The sequence below is a fragment of the Emys orbicularis genome, chromosome 1 (assembly GCF_028017835.1).
Source record: "Emys orbicularis isolate rEmyOrb1 chromosome 1, rEmyOrb1.hap1, whole genome shotgun sequence".
NCBI classification, from domain to species: Eukaryota; Metazoa; Chordata; order Testudines; family Emydidae; genus Emys; species Emys orbicularis.
The window spans coordinates 141,909,501-141,926,835 of NC_088683.1; the positions used below are offsets into that span (position 1 = coordinate 141,909,501).

At 44.6% G+C, this 17,335-nt stretch overlaps 1 protein-coding gene across 1 annotated transcript in view; it reads left to right on the top strand.

Annotated features, from left to right (window-relative positions):
- The first annotated feature begins 16,473 nt into the window (after nucleotides 1-16,473).
- TSPAN11 (tetraspanin 11) overlaps nucleotides 16,474-17,335 on the top strand; it is a 174,650-nt gene continuing 173,788 nt past the window's right edge. The window contains exon 1 of the mRNA XM_065422455.1: nucleotides 16,474-16,560. Within this exon, the coding sequence (XP_065278527.1) occupies nucleotides 16,474-16,560 (87 nt within the window). The remainder of the gene's footprint in view (nucleotides 16,561-17,335) is intronic.

Below are 17,335 nucleotides of genomic sequence, written 5' to 3' on the forward strand. Positions count from 1 at the left end.
AAATATGTTGCTATTTTTCTTTTCAAACCCTTGAACACCTTCCTCCCTATTACCATAACATTTCCCAACACCTCACAGATACTGTCTATCAGTATTCCACGCTATAAGTGAATTTGCCTTTTCCCTTATTCAGCCCAGACTAAGATCATTCCAGATAGTATGAACCCATCTGTGCATGAAGTACAGGAATGAGACAGTGTCATATTCTCGGTGGGTCTGCACTTCCATGAGAACTTTATTTTACTTCTCTAAATGTCTCTGTGAAGATTTTTTTCCTGGCCAGGAGACATTAACTGAGATCTGTAAGAACAGGGAACAAATCTGAGTGACTATGCTAATGAGGTGATGTATTCTTAATATGGAAGTGACTACATTAATAATTGTGTTAAGTCTCTGAGTGTGCCTGAATATCTGAACTAGATGTGTCCAGAAGTCTGAGCAGATGCAGAGTGAGCTGACTGACCAGACTGTTAATAAGGACTGTGGTTGCTCTCTAGCCAACTAGCCTCTTAAGAGCTTCCCCAGAAGTTCCTTCTTCAGAGCTGTGTTTACGCTGCTGTAGGTTGGCATCAACAGTTCAGGTTATTCTTCAAGAAATATGGATTACACACTCTGCTCCTTCTGCTACATTGTAAAAAGAGCAGACCACGGCCATCTCCTTTTTGGTGCAAAGGTCTGAATGCAGAACCACTTCTGTAGGCAGGGCCTGATTTAGGGGCAAGCGACCGAGGCGGCCACTTGGGATGCCAGGCTTGCGGGGGTGCCAGGCTCAGGATGCTGTTTTTGTTGTTAGCAACAAAAGGGAAAATAGAAGGTTTGAAGTAAAATGTTTCAGGTATTCCATATGTGGATTCATTTTTCACTAACCTCCTAGAATTCTCTGGACCTTTGTAGAATCTCGTGGAACCTTCCAGACTTTCTGAGAACTACATTTTCCTCGAACCTCCTAGACTATTGTCAGCCATGCCCTTGTGGGTATGAAAGGGTGGGGCGTCGGTTCTGAGGGTAGAGATGAGGTGATGGGAAGCTTGGAAGAAAAATCCATCAAAGAAAGGTTCGGACAAATGAAGCACCACAAGAAGACCTAGAGGTTTTTGTATAACCTTAGTAAGTTGCAGACAGGAAAACACTCTTGAACAATTGTGCGGACCTTCACCAGACGCTGACACATAGGGAATGTTCGGACGTCAATGATAAAGATCTCTATGTCGATTACACATTTTTCCCCCCTACTGTTACTCACACCTTCTTAACAACTGTTGGAAATGGGCCATCCTGATTATCACTACAAAAGTTTTTTTCTCCTGCTGATAATAGTCCATCTTAACTGATTACTCTCATTATAGTTAGTATGGCAACATCCATTTTTTCATGTCCTCTGTGTATATATATCTTCCTACTGTATTTTCCACTGCATACATCCGATGAAGTGGGTTTTAGCCCACGAAAGCTTATGCTCAAATAAATTTGTTAGTCTCTAAGGTGCCACAAGTACTCCTCATTCTCTCCACTCCAAGTATTCTAGTTCATTCATGATGCAGAACTGAAAGACACTTTTCCTAATGTGTGGATAGCTTTGAGGATTCTGCTCATACTGCTGGTCCCAGTCGCGAATGGTGAATGCAGCTTTTTGAAGCTCAGGCTCATTAAAACATATCTTTGATTGACGATGGCCGGCGAGAGACTCACATTGTTGCTATTTTATCTCTCGAAAATGCCACTGGCCAGTCTTTGGATCTCTCCGATGCTGTGCTTCAGTTTACAAGGGCAAAAGCGAGAAAAGCGACCTTTTGAACTAAAGGACTAGGATTAACATTCTAAGACTGTCACCTACTGTAACACTATTTAATACTGGTCCACCCAATGTTAGTGCACAGTTCAATTTCTTGATGTTAGTACATTTCAGTTATTCTTAACTAAAAAGTTTCTGTAAGTTTAGAGGAAACAATTTTTTTATTGCTTATGTATGCCATGAATAAATGCAGATTTACAGATTCTAGCATGCAAATTTATCATCTTATATGACAGCGATAAATCATGTATGCAAATCATGCATCAAAGTCATGAACTGGGCTACAAATGCAATAAAAAATAAGGTATTCAAAAATTTAACAAATGGAGGCAGAGGCGCCATTTGTTCTAGGGCCGGCCCTGTCTACAGGCTCAGGTCTTGTCTCCTGATTTGTGACCCGATAGTAAATAGAACTTCCCAGATGCATACCACCTGCCCTAGAGTTACTGACATAGCTGTTAGCTTTGCTCCAGAAAATAAAACTTCCTTGTTAGCAGATGATGGATGATCCAGAAAGCTGGTTGGAATTTTTGGACTCTTTGTTTTTAAAGTACTCTAATTTTTCAAAAACATTATAAATGCAAAGTTTTTGGAAATACAGAAGGTTTAAACTGAGTAGATGGACTATTCTCTGTAACTCGGAGTCTTTAAATCATGATTTGAGGACTTCAGTAACTCAGCCAGAGGTTAGGGGCCTGTTACAGGAGTGGGTAGGTGAGGTTCTATGGCCTGCAATATGAAGGAGGTCAGACTAGATGATCACGATGGTCCCTTCTGGCCTTTAAGTCTGTGAGTCCTGAATGATACTTAACAGAAGTTCCAGTCTTCTTTAAAAATATTCCTATTGTGACTATTTGGTTTTTGGGTAGGAAAGCTTTTTTTAGAGATAGTGGTGCTGGAAACAAGTCAAGAAATTAAATTAAATTTTTGGAAACAAATTCTGTGCCAATCCAAAAATATTTGTGCGGAATTACCTTTTATTTAATGTCCTTGCGAAAACCCTTCACGGTCTTAGAGCAAACTCATGACTGTCACTTAGAAAAACTTCAATTTTTTCCTTTTTGCTGTAAACATAGCTGTAAGTTTTGTATTTCCTTTTAAGAACATAAGAACATAAGAACATAAGAAAGGCCGTACTGGGTCAGACCAAAGGTCCATCTAGCCCAGTATCTGTCTACCGACAGTGGCCAATGCCAGGTGCCCCAGAGGGAGTGAACCTAACAGGCAATGATCAAGTGATCTCTCTCCTGCCATCCATCTCCATCCTCTGACGAACAGAGGCTAGGGACACCATTCTTACCCATCCTGGCTAATAGCCATTTATGGACTTAGCCACCATGAATTTATCCAGTCCCCTTTTAAACATTGTTATAGTCCTAGCCTTCACAACCTCCTCAGGTAAGGAGTTCCACAAGTTGACTGTGCGCTGCGTGAAGAAGAACTTCCTTTTATTTGTTTTAAACCTGCTGCCTATTAATTTCTTTTGGTGACCCCTAGTTCTTGTATTATGGGAATAAGTAAATAACTTTTCCTTATCCACTTTCTCAACATCACTCATGATTTTATATACCTCTATCATGTCCCCCCTTAGTCTTCTCTTTTCCAAACTGAAGAGTCCTAGCCTCTTTAACTGAAGAGTCCTAGCCTCTTTTGACTAATTAATATTAAAATCTTATATTATGGTCCTGTCTACGCTGCCGCTGGAACTACATTAGCAAGAACCAGTTTTAAATTGGTTTCCCTAGTCTATAGTATTTGTAAAAATGGTTCAGGCCTTATCTGTGTTGGACAAAGAAATCACGTTGGCACCTGCTAGCAGGAATCATCTTAAACAAGATTCACCCCTCAAGTCTACTTCTTATTCTGACATTAATCTGCACTGCTGGCCTTTACGCAGAGCTCACAGCAACGCTGAATCACACATTGCCAGCCCAATCTCCATTTTGTTTTCAGCCTCTGACCCAGAACTTACTGTGACGTTGCACTCCATATGCTTTATGAAAATATGCTTATGGGGGGAGGGATAGCTCAGTGGTTTGCGCATTGGCCTACTAAACCCAGCGTTGTGAGTTCAATCCTTGAGGGGGCCACTTAGAAATCTGGGGCAAAATCAGTACTTGGTCCTGCTAGTGAAGGCAGGGGGCTGGACTCAATGACCTTTCAAGGTCCCTTCTAGTTCTAGGAGATAGGATATCTCCGTTAAAAAAAAAAAAGTGAATATGAAGTAACTGGAATATCTGTTTGCAAAAGGTCTCATGTAAGATATCATTACAAAGCTTATAACCTACCAAGTGTGTTCCTCCTGTTTGTTTGCATGTATTATTTCTATGTCTGGAGTCAGGAGAATAAGATATAAACTTGTATTACTAATGTAAACATATTAAGTGGAAGCCATTAAGGGTGCTTCAGAATCAATGAACTGTAAATGGCTCAGTTTACTTGCAAACCTTCCTGTATACATGTGGGCCAGCCCAGGAAGAATGGGGGCTGGGGTCTCACAGGAAATGTGACCATGTCACCTGATAATGAAATCCATCTTAAATCTGGTACTTTTCCATTTAGAAGAAGGGGTGAGGACCCAGAGAGACAAAAGATTCCCGCCTTGTGCCAAAGCTATAAAAGGGGGTGGAGCAGGACAAAGGGCTGCCAGTCATGAGAAAACCCCTAGTTAGCACCTAAGATGTCTGCTGGAACTAACAAGGACTGTATAGGGGAAAGGATTGGGCCCAGACTAGGAAGGAGTCTAGTCTGTGAAAAGAAGCTTATTGGAACATCTCTGAGGGTGAAATATTACCTGTAATCAGTTTCTTAATGTATTAGACTTAGGGTATGTCTACACTACGAGAGTACTTCGATTTTAGTTAATTCGACTATGTGGAATCGATATTACAAAGTCGAACGTGTGTGTCCACACTAAGGACAGTAATTCGACTTTGTGAGACTTTGTGAGTCCACACTAACGGGGCAAGCGTCGACATTGGAAGCGGTGCACTGTGGGCAGCTATCCCACAGTTCCCGCAGTCCCCGCTGCCCATTGGAATTCTGGGTCGAGCCCCAAATGCCTTCTGGGTAAAAAAATGTGTCGAGGGTGCTTTTGGGCGCCTGTCGTCATCCGTCCGTCACTCACGTCCTCCCTCCCTCCCTCCCTGAAAGCGCCGGCGGGAAATCAGTTCGCGCGCTTTTCTGATTACTGACAGCGCGGACGCCACAGCAGTGCGAGCATGGATCCCGCTGCGACCATCGCTGCAGTTGTGGCAGTTCTCAACGCCTCGCAGCTTCTCCTCCACCTGTACCAGAGGCAGCTGCAGATCAATCATGAGAGGAGGCTACGGCACCACCGTGACGGCATGAAGTCGGACACTAGCTCCGACCTCTCTGAGAACATGAGACCCAGCGCCCAGGACATCTCGCTGTCACTGGGTCTTGTTGATACTGTTGAACGGCGATTCTGGGCCCGTGAAACAAGCACGGACTGGTGGGACCGCATAGTGCTGCAGGTCTGGGATGAATCCCAGTGGCTGCGCAACTTTCGCATGCGGAAGGGGACTTTCCTCAAACTGTGTGAGTTGCTGTCCCCTGCCCTGAAGCGAAAGGACACCCGGATGCGGGCAGCCCTGACTGTCCAGAAGCGAGTGGCCATAGCCCTCTGGAAGCTCGCAACGCCAGACAGCTACCGGTCCGTCGCGAACCACTTTGGTGTGGGCAAGTCTACCGTGGGGGTTGCCGTTATGCAAGTAGCCAGGGCAATCATCAAGCTACTGCTATCTAAGGTAGTGACCCTGGGAAACGTGGAGATCATGAGAGATGGCTTTGCCGAGATGGGATTCCCAAACTGCGGTGGGGCTATAGATGGGACTCACATCCCTATCCTGGCACCGGACCACCAGGCCAGCCAGTACATCAACCGAAAGGGCTACTTTTCCATGGTGCTGCAAGCACTGGTGGACCATCGGGGACGTTTTACCAATATCTACGTTGGATGGCCTGGCAAGGTTCATGACGCTAGGGTGTTCAGGAACTCTGGTCTGTTTAGACGGCTGCAGGAAGGTCTTTACTTCCCGGACCACAAAGTAACTGTTGGGGATGTGGAGATGCCTACAGTCATCCTCGGGGACCCTGCATACCCGCTAATGCCCTGGCTCATGAAGCCCTACACTGGCGCACTGGACTCAGGGAAAGAACTATTCAACTATCGGCTCAGCAAGTGCAGAATGGTGGTGGAGTGTGCTTTTGGCCGTCTCAAGGGGAGATGGAGAAGCCTACTCACTCGCTGTGATCTCAGCGAGACCAATATCCCCATTGTGATAGCTGCTTGCTGTGTGCTCCACAATTTGTGTGAGAGCAAGGGGGAGACCTTTATGTCGGGGTGGGAGGTTGAGGCAAATAGCCTGGCTTCTGATTACGTCCAGCCAGACAGCCGGGCGATTAGAAGATCCCAGCGGGACGCGCTGTGCATCAGGGAGGCTTTGAAAGCCAGGTTCCTGACTGAGCAGGGTCTCCAGTGACTGTTTACTTTGTGGACACAGATGCTGAACCTGCCCCCGTTTCTTTACCCAGTTACTGTTGACTATCCTTCCAAGTTACATACCCCCTTCCCCACCTTCCCAACAAATAAAATCTGTTCCGTTTTGTTAATGAACAAGGTTCTCTTTCTTACTGTTTTCGCGGGAATGTTTTAAACCGGGGACGCAGACTGTGGCGGGGGATGGGTTTAGTGTTTTGATGCAAATGATGCTTCTAAACTCCGGGAATGACAGGCTCCGCAGTGCTGGATTGGTTGTTTCAACGCAGCCTGCCAGCAGTCCTGGGCGGGACTGCATGTATGTGTCGGCCAAGTGACTTTCTGGCAGGGGGCGGAGGGTAACAGATCCCCTGCTGCGTGGCTCTGTGATCCAGGATAAGGACCGCGGCATAAGATCTCTAACTGCCCTCCCCCACCACAAAGTCACAGATCAACCCCCTTGCACCCCAGAACATGAAAACCGCCTCCCAGACTGACCAGGGTAACTGGTGACTGTACTGTGTATGTGTCCTGATGCTGGACCTGCCCCCGCCTCTGTAGCCTGCTACAGGTGACTGTCCTGTCCAAGTAACAAACCCCTTCCCCCCCTTCAGACAGAATCCCCTCTAAAAGACACTCTCGGAAACAGTACTTAACAGAAACAGATGTTTTATTATGAACCGCACATGAAAAGGGGGGGGAGGAAACTTGGACGTGGGCTATTGTGAGATGGGTAGGAAAGGACTTTTCAAACTTTGGAACGAGAGCCTTCCATTGCTGCAGCAGTGTGCAGGGGCCGACTGAAAGTTTTAACGGCCCTTGCCGCCCCTCCTTCTTTGGACTTTTGGTGAGGGGGGTGTGGGACTTGGTGGCGGGGGAGGGCGGTTAGAGATAGACAGCAGCAGGGCTCTGTCCTCCTGCCTCCGGTCTTGCAGAACATCCACTAGGCGCCGGAGCGTCTCCGTTTGCTCCCTCATTAGTCCAAGCAGGGTTTGAGTAGCCTGCTGGTCCTCCTGGCGCCACCTCTCCTCCCGTTCCATGACTGCTCTGTGCATTTGTGACAAGTTCTCCCTCCACTGTGTCGTCTGGGCTGCCTGCTCTCGTGAGCACTCCATAAGTTCATAAAACATGTCTTCACGCGTCTTTCTCTTCCTTCTCCTAATCTGCGCTAGCCTCTGGGAGTGTGATGCCAGGCTGGGTTGGGAGACAGTCGCAGATGTGTCTGTGGGAATGGGAAAAAGGGAGTAAATTCCTGAGACAGATAAATGAAGTTGCTAACAAAGAACATAGTCTTTCTCTGTGAACAACACCATGCACTGGACCTTTCACATGCGCACTCAGGACAAGGTCGAATTTTCGGCCCTCGCCTTCAGTGCCTGGGGTCCTGCAGTTGCGATCAGAGAAGCGTTGCAGGACACCTCTACTTCTGTTGCAGGAAAACATGGTAAGCCGTAGACTTGTTGCAGCTTAAAAATGTAATAGTAGCACTGGGCTCCTTTCGCACTGAATGCAAGGCCACTCTCTGCTGGCAGCAATCAGGGAAGCATGAGCTCTGCCCCTGTCCCACCACCTCGCGGCTGTCCCCGGGAAAGATCCCTGTATGCTGCCCCTCTGCCGCCTCCACCGCGTGGCTGTAAAGCAGTCCCAATACTAACATTCCCCTCCCTAATTTAAAGCAGGGCGTCATGTGTGATATTACACTGATGAGGATCTCGGAGACCGAGAGGGGAAGGATGCTTCGTGAGACCATGCAGAGGCCAGGGCCGTATGCCGCCATGCTGTGCCGTGCAATGATCCCGGACTACCTGATGGACTCATGGCGTGGGAACGTGTGTTACCACGGGGGACCGAACAAGATCGCCCTGCCGCGGAACCTCATGCGCATGCTTGAGCGGTACCTCCAGGAGAGCTATGCCGAGCTATCCCAGGAGGACTCTCTGTCCATTCCCGGGCACATTGACCGTCTTTTCATTTAAGTGCAGCATAAGGGACTACAGAGTGGAGCGTCCTGTGGTGGCCTAATCATGAATATCCGGACATTATTTGATTTTCTATACATAGTTAGGACTAAATAGTTGACTAAGCCAACTAAATCATGAACAACAAATTACTAATATAGTTAATATTCCTGTTTTGTTATAAATAAAAGTTTCTATGTTTAAATGAGTGACTGAATAGCCCATTCTTAACAATATAAATATTCCAGTTATGTTAAAATGAAATGTTGAGATGTTTAAAGCACTCACTGCTTGATCCTTCCCCTGATTCGGTGTCCGGGGTAACGGCTGTGGATGGTTGGTAGGGGATCTCGGTAAGGGTGATGAAGAGCTCCTGGCTGTCGGGGAAATCAGCGGTGCAAGCGCTGTCGACTGCCTCGTCCTCATCTCCTTCCTCATCTTCCCCGTCACCTAACATTTCCGACGAGGAACCGGCCGTGGACAATATCCCATCCTCGGAGTCCACGGTCAGTGGTGGGGTAGTGGTGGCGGCCGCACCTAGGATGGAATGCAGTGCCTCGTAGAAACGTGATGTGTGGGGCTGGTATCCGGAGCGTCGGTTTGCCTCTTTGGTTTTTTGGTAGCCTTGTCTCAGCTCCTTGATTTTCACGCGGCACTGCGTTGCATCCCGGCTGTATCCTCTCTCTGCCATGGCTTTAGAGATCTTCTCGTAGATCTTTGCATTCCTTCTTTTGGAGCGCAGCTCTGAAAGCACGGACTCATCGCCCCACACAGCGATGAGATCCAAGACTTCCCGATCAGTCCATGCTGGGGCCCTCTTTCTATTAGATTGCACGGCCATCTCTGCTGGAGAGCTCTGCATCGTTGCCAGTGCTGCTGAGCTCTCCACGCTGTCCAAACAGAAAATGAGATTCAAACTGGCCAGACAGGAAAAGGAATTCAAATTTTCCCGGGGCTTTTCCTGTGTGGCTGGTCAGAGCATCCGAGCTCGAAGTGCTGTCCAGAGCGTCAACAGAGTGGTGCACTGTGGGATAGCTCCCGGAGCTATTACCGTCGATTTCCATCCACACCTAGCCTAATTCGATATTGCCATTTCGAATTTAGCGCTACTCCTCTCGTTTTCGAGGAGTACAGAAGTCGAATTTAAAAGAGCTCTATGTCGAACTAAATAGCTTCGTGGTGTGGACGGGTGCAGGGTTAATTCGATGTAACGGCGCTAAATTCGATATAAACTCCTAGTGTAGACCAGGCCTTAGACTTGCGTGGTTTTGCTTTATTTTGCTTGGTAACTTACTTTGTTCTGTCTGTTATTATTTGAAACCATTTAAATCCTACATTTTATACTTAATAAAATCACTTTTGTTTATTAATTAACCCAGAGTAAGTGATTAATACCTGGGGGAGCAAACAGTTGTGTACATCTCTCTATCAGTGTTATAGAGGGCAGGCAATTTATGAGTTTATACAGAGTAAAATGGATTTATTGGGGGTTTGGATCCCATTGGGAGCTGGGTATCTGGGTGCTGAAGACAGGTAAACCTGCTGAGCTGTTTTCGGTTTAGTCTGCAGCTTTGGGGGCATGGCCCAGACCCTGGGTCTGTGTTGCAGCAGGCTAGCATGTCTGGCTTAACAAGACAGGGTTCTGGAGTCCCAAGCTGGCAGGGAAAACAGGCTCAGAGGTAATTTCAGCACGTCTGGTGACAGTCCCAAGGGTGTCTCTGTGACCGAACCTGTAACACTTGCATCTTTTTGCAGCTCTTCTAAGCCCTCAGGGGCAACATCTTCAGGAACAACTTCTTTGCTGGCTTTGACCTGGGTCCTGATCTTACACAGGTGTGTATCAACAGTGACTCAATTGAAAATAGAATTATATGGTATAAACTTGCTGTAACCTGGATCAGGACTGTATCCTTTTGATATTAGTGGGAATTCCATGTGTGAAATGAAGGTAGAATTTAGTCTTTCCTGTTCAATGCCTTATGTAGTGGCAATTTTGTCTGATTTATGCAATTCCTACTCTCCTCCAGCCATTATTCTATGATGCCATACAGTAGCCCATGCAAAGTAATCTGTAATCTTTTTGAGACTACCCTGTCATCTCCACCTTAATTTTAAACATATGCTTAAATCCCATTGTAGTCAATGGGACTCAAACATGCCCAAAGTTAAACATGTGCTAAAGGTCATTGTTGAATAGGTGTGGACTGCTCAGTCGGTGCCTATAAGTGGAGCTGAAATGCAGTGAAGGGAAGTGAAAGTCCAAAACCACTATAAACATGTTCCATTGTAATCCTTTTTTTTTTTTTTTTTGGCTGGGGATTTAGAAAATGTAGAAGACAGTACTAAATATTTAATACTGAGTAGGAGATTCTTCGTTTAAACCGGAGATGACCCAGAAAGCAAGAGAAATTCACAGGCTGAGCTTTACACAGCATTAAAATACACTTTGTAAAGGCACTAATTTTTGTCAAGAGAAGTCTTTTCCATGCCCACCATCTCCTTCCCTATCATGTGTTTGGGAAGATCCGAGTACTTTTTCTGTGCTCGAGGAAAGAACATTGTAACAATACCTTGCAACCAAGAGACTGCTTTGGCCACCACTTTGGGATGCTCCTACCACCAGACAGTGTAGTCAACCTCAGTTTCAAGACTGGGCCTGTTTTGGTAGCAGTGTCATGTGTTGCAGGTCCCACAAGCTGGCTGAGCGAGAGCCTTACCGTCTGCGCCCTGCCATCGCCCTACAAGGCTAGACAAGGAAACTACAGCTGACGCCCTGCAAACAGAGGATGCACAGTGGGATCAGCTGACCAGCAGCAGGCAGCTAATTGGATACCTCATAGCATAAAGCTTCTTGTTCCTGCCACACCTCTTGTCTGAGCAACTAGTTGCTAGGCCTGCTGGTGGCCAGACCCCAGAGACCAAGTTCCTGCCTCCTCCCCTGGTTCCCGCTCCTTATTCCTGTTACAACCACTTGTTCCTGGTTTCTGCTTCCTTGCCCTGACTCCATTTACTGACCCCAGCTTGACCCTGGGCATGATTTCTAGCTGTGACTCCAGCTGTGATCCTTGGTGTGGCTTCTAACCTTGACTCTATTCTAGGCTCTGACCACTAAGTCATACCACCCACAAACTGCTCTGCAGGCTTAAGTGGAATCTAAGTGGCATTTGAAAGCCTAACATGCACCCTGTTCACTGGGAGCAGAAGGCCAAGCAGAGGCCTATGCACCATCATGTAACACCTTTTTTGAGGACTTAAGTGGTGCATATATCTTATGTGGGGCTTTTTACAGAAGGGTGAATTTCATCCTATATGTGGCTTTTCGATTGGGAGTGGGCAGCTTTTTACACAAATATTCAATGTGAGTTGACTTTCTTTTGAGCTAAGGGCTTATCTAGATGTGCAGTTAGTGCGTGGCAAGCTGGAATGTAAATCTACAGTGCACTAGCATGCTATGCATTAAATGTCCATGTGGACCTTGCTTCCATGCACTACAATTTCCTAGTGTGCATTGGCCTACTCTACCACCGTTTCAAAGCGGAAACTAAGAAAAAGCATACATTGTAATAGACAATTCCCCCTAAGGGTATGTCTACACTACCCGCCGGATCGGCGGGCAGTGATCGATCCAGCGGGGGTTGATTTATCGCACCCCTGAGTGCTCTCCCATCGACTCCTGTACTCCACCGCCGCGAGAGGCACAGGCAGAGTCCACGGGGGAGCGGCAGCAGTCGACTCACCGCAGTGAAGACACTGCGATGAGTAGGTCTAAGTACGTTGACGTAACTTAGATCGATCCCCCCTCCCCCCCCCGTGTAGACCAGGCCTTTGAAAAGTATCACTTTTAGTAGAATCTTTTCTTGTGGATGGTGGGATGGGTGTCTGATGTCTCAGAACTCAGCAAGCTTGGACTTTCTGCAGCATTTGGACTGGATAGGCGGGGCGTTTTGTTTTGTTTTATTTTATATGATGCAAATCGAACCCAAGCCAACTGTTGTTGAGGTTCAGGAAACTTTACAGTGAAGTGATAAATGTCAATTTGCAGATAGCCAAGATTTAAAAATGATAGAAGTGTTTAATCAGTTTAGATTGAAGTACCTAAGCCATTGAAGTGTCTTTATAGGAAATATTTACCTCCAGATAAGGGTAATGAAGCATTTCAGAGATGCTAGAGGATGTGTCATTAGCAACTTCAATAATAACCAAGGATTTTAATTTTCAGTTGCCACAGATCAATTGGAATATTCAAGCACTGAATGATGAAAAGGGAAGGGATTGTGTTAATGTTAACAGAGGATCCGTTTTTATATTCCTGTGTGTTAAGGGACAACTGGTGAGGGTTACAGTTTAGAATCTCCGCGCCTGTGAAGAATGTATTGTAAGGGAAGAAACTATAAAGGGTGCTGTCATTTGGGAATTTATTTGTATTGTTTTAGCGCCTAGGAGCCTCAGTCATGGACCAAGACCCCATTGTGCTAGGTGCTGTACAAACACAAAGCAAAACAGACAGTCCCTGCCCCAAATAACTTACAATCTAAGTAGTGATCTAAATAGGCTCATACTCTAATGTGGGTTCAAATTTCAGCTATTGGAAGTGATTTTTGGACACAAATAGAAGCAAATTAAATCAGTTAGGACTGTGTTCTAATCCTGATTCTGATAGTGTGTGACTGTGACCATCGCAATTTTCTGAATCCAGTTCTCCCATCTATAAACTGGTGGGTGGTGGTTGTGGGAGGCTTTTAATTATTAGCCCTGCCCACTCAGCCTAAGTGCTGAGACTAAGTTTAGGTTATTTCCCAACTGTCACCAGTAAATAAAAGTTTTGGAGGCCAAATTCTGCTGTTGGTTACACCTATGCAACTCCATTGTCTTCGGTCGTTTCCCTTTTGTGACACCTATGTATGATGTCTTAAAGGAGTTTCGTAGATTCATGGCATGAAATCCTGGCCCCATTGAAGTCAGTGGCAAAAATCATTGACTTCAACGGGGCCAGGATTCACCTATGCATTTTAAGGCCGGAAGGAACCATTATGATCATCTTTTCTGACCTCGTGCATAGCACAGGCCATATAATTTTACCCAGTAGCCTAAGTTCCAATCTGTAGCACAGGTGTAACTGATTGAAACTTACTAAACGACTTTGGTGATGATGCACAAGAAGGAATAGAATCCAGCTCCCTTTCTGAATTGTGTGGGCTCTGCAGGGATAACAGGAATAAAAAGTAGTAAAAACTTATTTTTATGTTCCATGTAAATAGATCTGACTCTGAATACACACAGAGCAGATCTGTTGAGTAGGAAGGTGCAATTTTTACATAATCACTTTCAAAATAGAACGTATCAAATTCCATATAGCCATCTAATTTTTGCTTAAATACATTAGTACCATTTGACTCCACTACCTAAGTAGGATGTTCATTCCAGCTGTTCTCGTTAAAATAATACAATTTTAATTTCTGCTTACCTACAATGCCTCTTCACTTAAACCTGTGTTTCCTCTAATTCTGGTCTCCTCAATGTCCTCAGATCTTCAAGTTCAATTTTATAATCTTTTGAGAGTGTAATTACTTCAATCCCGTCCTCTCTGAAAACAAAGTATCCCCAATTTTTTTTTTACAATTTCGTCTCATCCGTAAATCCATCCTTTCAACTTATCAATTTATTTGGCCTATGCTTACTGTCTTCTGTTTTGATGGTCAGAAATGGGCACTGTATTTCAAATGCAATCTAATCAGTGCTATGTAAAAAGACATGCTATCAATGATAGCACAATATCCTTGGATTTATATAATATACCCTTCTTTGTTGCCTTCTTTACTACTAAATACAGTCAATCAAAAATGTAATATTTGAGTCTACCAGTACACCCAGCACCTTTTCCTCTGTCACGTTAATTCATTTGATGTAATTTAAAAACTGTATTTACTTTGGGCATTATTAATACCTAAGGGCATCATTTTACATTACATTTCATATTCCACCTCTGAGTCTGTTTGCCTAATCCATCCCTCTAAGTCTTAACTATTTTCTCTATTTTGATGTTATCTGCATATTGTATCTTTGTCTGAACTAGTAATAAAAATACAAGACCAGTTCCTGTTGGTCACTTGGCAATACCAGTTCCAGTGCAGAACCCCTGGTGCTCTGCCTCACCAAATTCCACAAAGAATACATATCTTTAATTCCCATTCTGTTTTCTACCTACTAATCAGTCCCCAATTCATTTTAATAATGTATTACCTAACCCAGTGGCTCTCAATCTTTCCAGACTACTGTACCTCTTTCAGGAGTCTGATTTGTCTTGTGTACTCCCAAGTTTCACCTCACTTAAAAACTACTTGCTTACAAAATCAGACATAAAATACAAAAATGTCTCAGCACACTATTACTGAAAAATTGCTTACTTTCTCATTTTTACCATATAGTTGTAAAATAAATCGATTGGAATATAAATATTGTACTTACATTTCAATGTATAGTATACAGAGCAGTATAAACAAGTCATTGTCGGTATTAAATTTTAGTTATACTGACTTCACTAGTGCTTTTTATGTAGCCTGTTGTAAAATTAGGCAAATAACTAGATGAGTTGATGCACCCCCTAGAAGACCTCAGTGTGCCCCCAGAGGTATATGTCCCCCGGGTTCAGAACCACTGACCCAACCCATATTTTGTTGGTATACACATTAATACATTGTGTAAAACTTCTGAAAATGCAGACATTATGGAGAAGTGAAAATTCCTCCTATTATTCTGGTCAGTTACCTTCCTCTTGTAAACCTAATTTTATCACTTCTTGACCTCATCAGAATGAAACCAATCCATCTCAGAGTTCCAATGGCACATCTTTACCCTGGGAAAGAATGTTTCTAGAAAGCTTGGACCAAATCATATAAAGTTTCAGAGATACCAAGCTTTTTAAATTCTCCCAAAGCTTTTTTAGGCTACAGATATTCCTGAGATAGATTAAACTGTATAAGGAATAGATACGGTTGTCTCAGAATTTGTGTTTCTAATGTGGTGCAATGGATTACTTGGATAATTTTAATTCAAGCATTTCCATACTTTGGAATGTTCTGTGTAGTTTATAAAGATGAACCTTAACTTGACATTTGCATGTTATCATGTATGGTTTTTGCGTTCTCTTAAGGGTATCTCTTGTGATTGAAAGAATCCATCATTTAATTTAATCTTTAACTTCCGGTTAGCAAAGTTTTTACTGGGAGCGGCGGCCAGTACGTCCCTCAGCCTGCGCCACTTCCAGCAGCTCCCATTGGCCTGGAGCAGCGAACCGCGGCCATTGGGAGCCGCGACCGGTCGAACCTGCGGACGCGGCAGGTAAACAAACCAGCCCGGCCCGCCAGGGGCTTTCCCTGCACAAGCAGCGGAACAAGTTTGGGAACCACTGGTCTAGACTAATAGCTATATTTAACATGATTGATCTTTCACAAATTCTTCTTTAATTTCAATCTTCTGATTTTAATTATATATTTTATTGCATTTTACACCCAATTCACCCTGCAGAGCCAACACGCTTAGAGAGAAGGAGCTGGATTCTAGTCCTTCCTGTGTATCATCAACAAAATTGATGACTGAATTCCAAATACAGTACACTCCCGTTATCTGAATTGCCTCGGAGACATCAAACGTTCTGCATAACTGGGTGTTCGGCTAACCAGAAGCCCTATTAACTAACATAGGGCTACATGGGGGGACCACGGTGTAGATTCAGATAACTAGGATTTTTGGTAAAGGAAAGCTGGATAATTAGAATTATACTGTAGTTACAGTTGTTTTAACCCACTGAAGGCAATGGGGGTTTTACATATGTGGCTGAGGACAATGGGGGTCACTAAAGATTTGCATGCAGAATCTTTATTCCTGGTGACGAACTTCGCCAAAAGAAAAGAACCCAGCATGATGCTAAGAGCTCAGTGTGAGTTTGCAGGGCTGGGAGTTAGAAAATATTCCTCCCCCGCCCCCCCTTTTTTGTGTGTGGCAAATTGAGCATATTTGATACAGAAATCATCGAAACTTGGGGCCTCATAATGCCATTTTAAAGTCACTTTTCAGAGTAGAACCTCACTTTTAATTTTGTTCTAGAATAAAAGGGTGTGTCTCAGGGTTTTTAGGGGAGGAATAATCTGTTTGAAAATGTAAGGTGTATGTGTGTATGTATGTGTATATATATGTGTATGTTTTTGTTTCTAGAGACTCCAACAATGTCCCATTTCAACAAAGCCGAGCAAGATGACTGGATGACTGTTTATCTGAAGTATCTCTTGTTTGTGTTTAATTTCTTCTTCTGGGTAAGTGTGACTTCTTGGTAATTCTATGGAATAAACTTGTTATAAAGACACCTTTTGTTTGCTCACTTGTCTAATTTGAAATTACTTATTTAGGATTAAATTTGTTATGTTCTGCATAGTGGAACTGGAAGAAGGCATGGAGCTGGCTAGGTGGGTGACCGACAGTTGTGTTCAGTGATGCTTCGTAGCCCCAAGGGATCATGATAAACTGGGTAGGGGAGGTGGTTAGGCAGCATGTGTTGCTGGTAACATCTGAGGCCCTGATTCAGCAGGTCATCTCTATTCAGCAAAGCATCCTTAACTTTAGGCAGGTGCTTAATCATTGACTACAATGGGACTTAAACAAATGCTTAAAGTACTTTGCTGAATAGATACGGACTTAAGCGTATATTTAAATGTTTTGAGTTGATATCAGTGGGAGTTAGGCTCCTAATATGCTTAGGAACTTAAGAAAATCCCACTAATCCTAAGTGACTTTCCCACAGGCACTCAGTATTTTAGTGGCAAAGCTGCTCAGGGTACGTCTGCAGTGCTGTTAAACACCAGTGGCTATCCTGTGTCAGTTGACTCGGGCTCGCGGAGCTCGGGCTACGGGGCTGTTTAGTTGCCATGTAGATGCTTGGGCTGGAGCCCTGGCTCTGGGGGCCTCCCCGTCCCAAGGCCTGGGTTCCAGCCTGAGCCCAAATAGCTACACCACAGTTAAACAAACCCAAAGCGCGAGCCCGAGTCAGCTGACTCAGGCCAGCCGCAGTGTTTAATTGCCGTGTAGATCTAC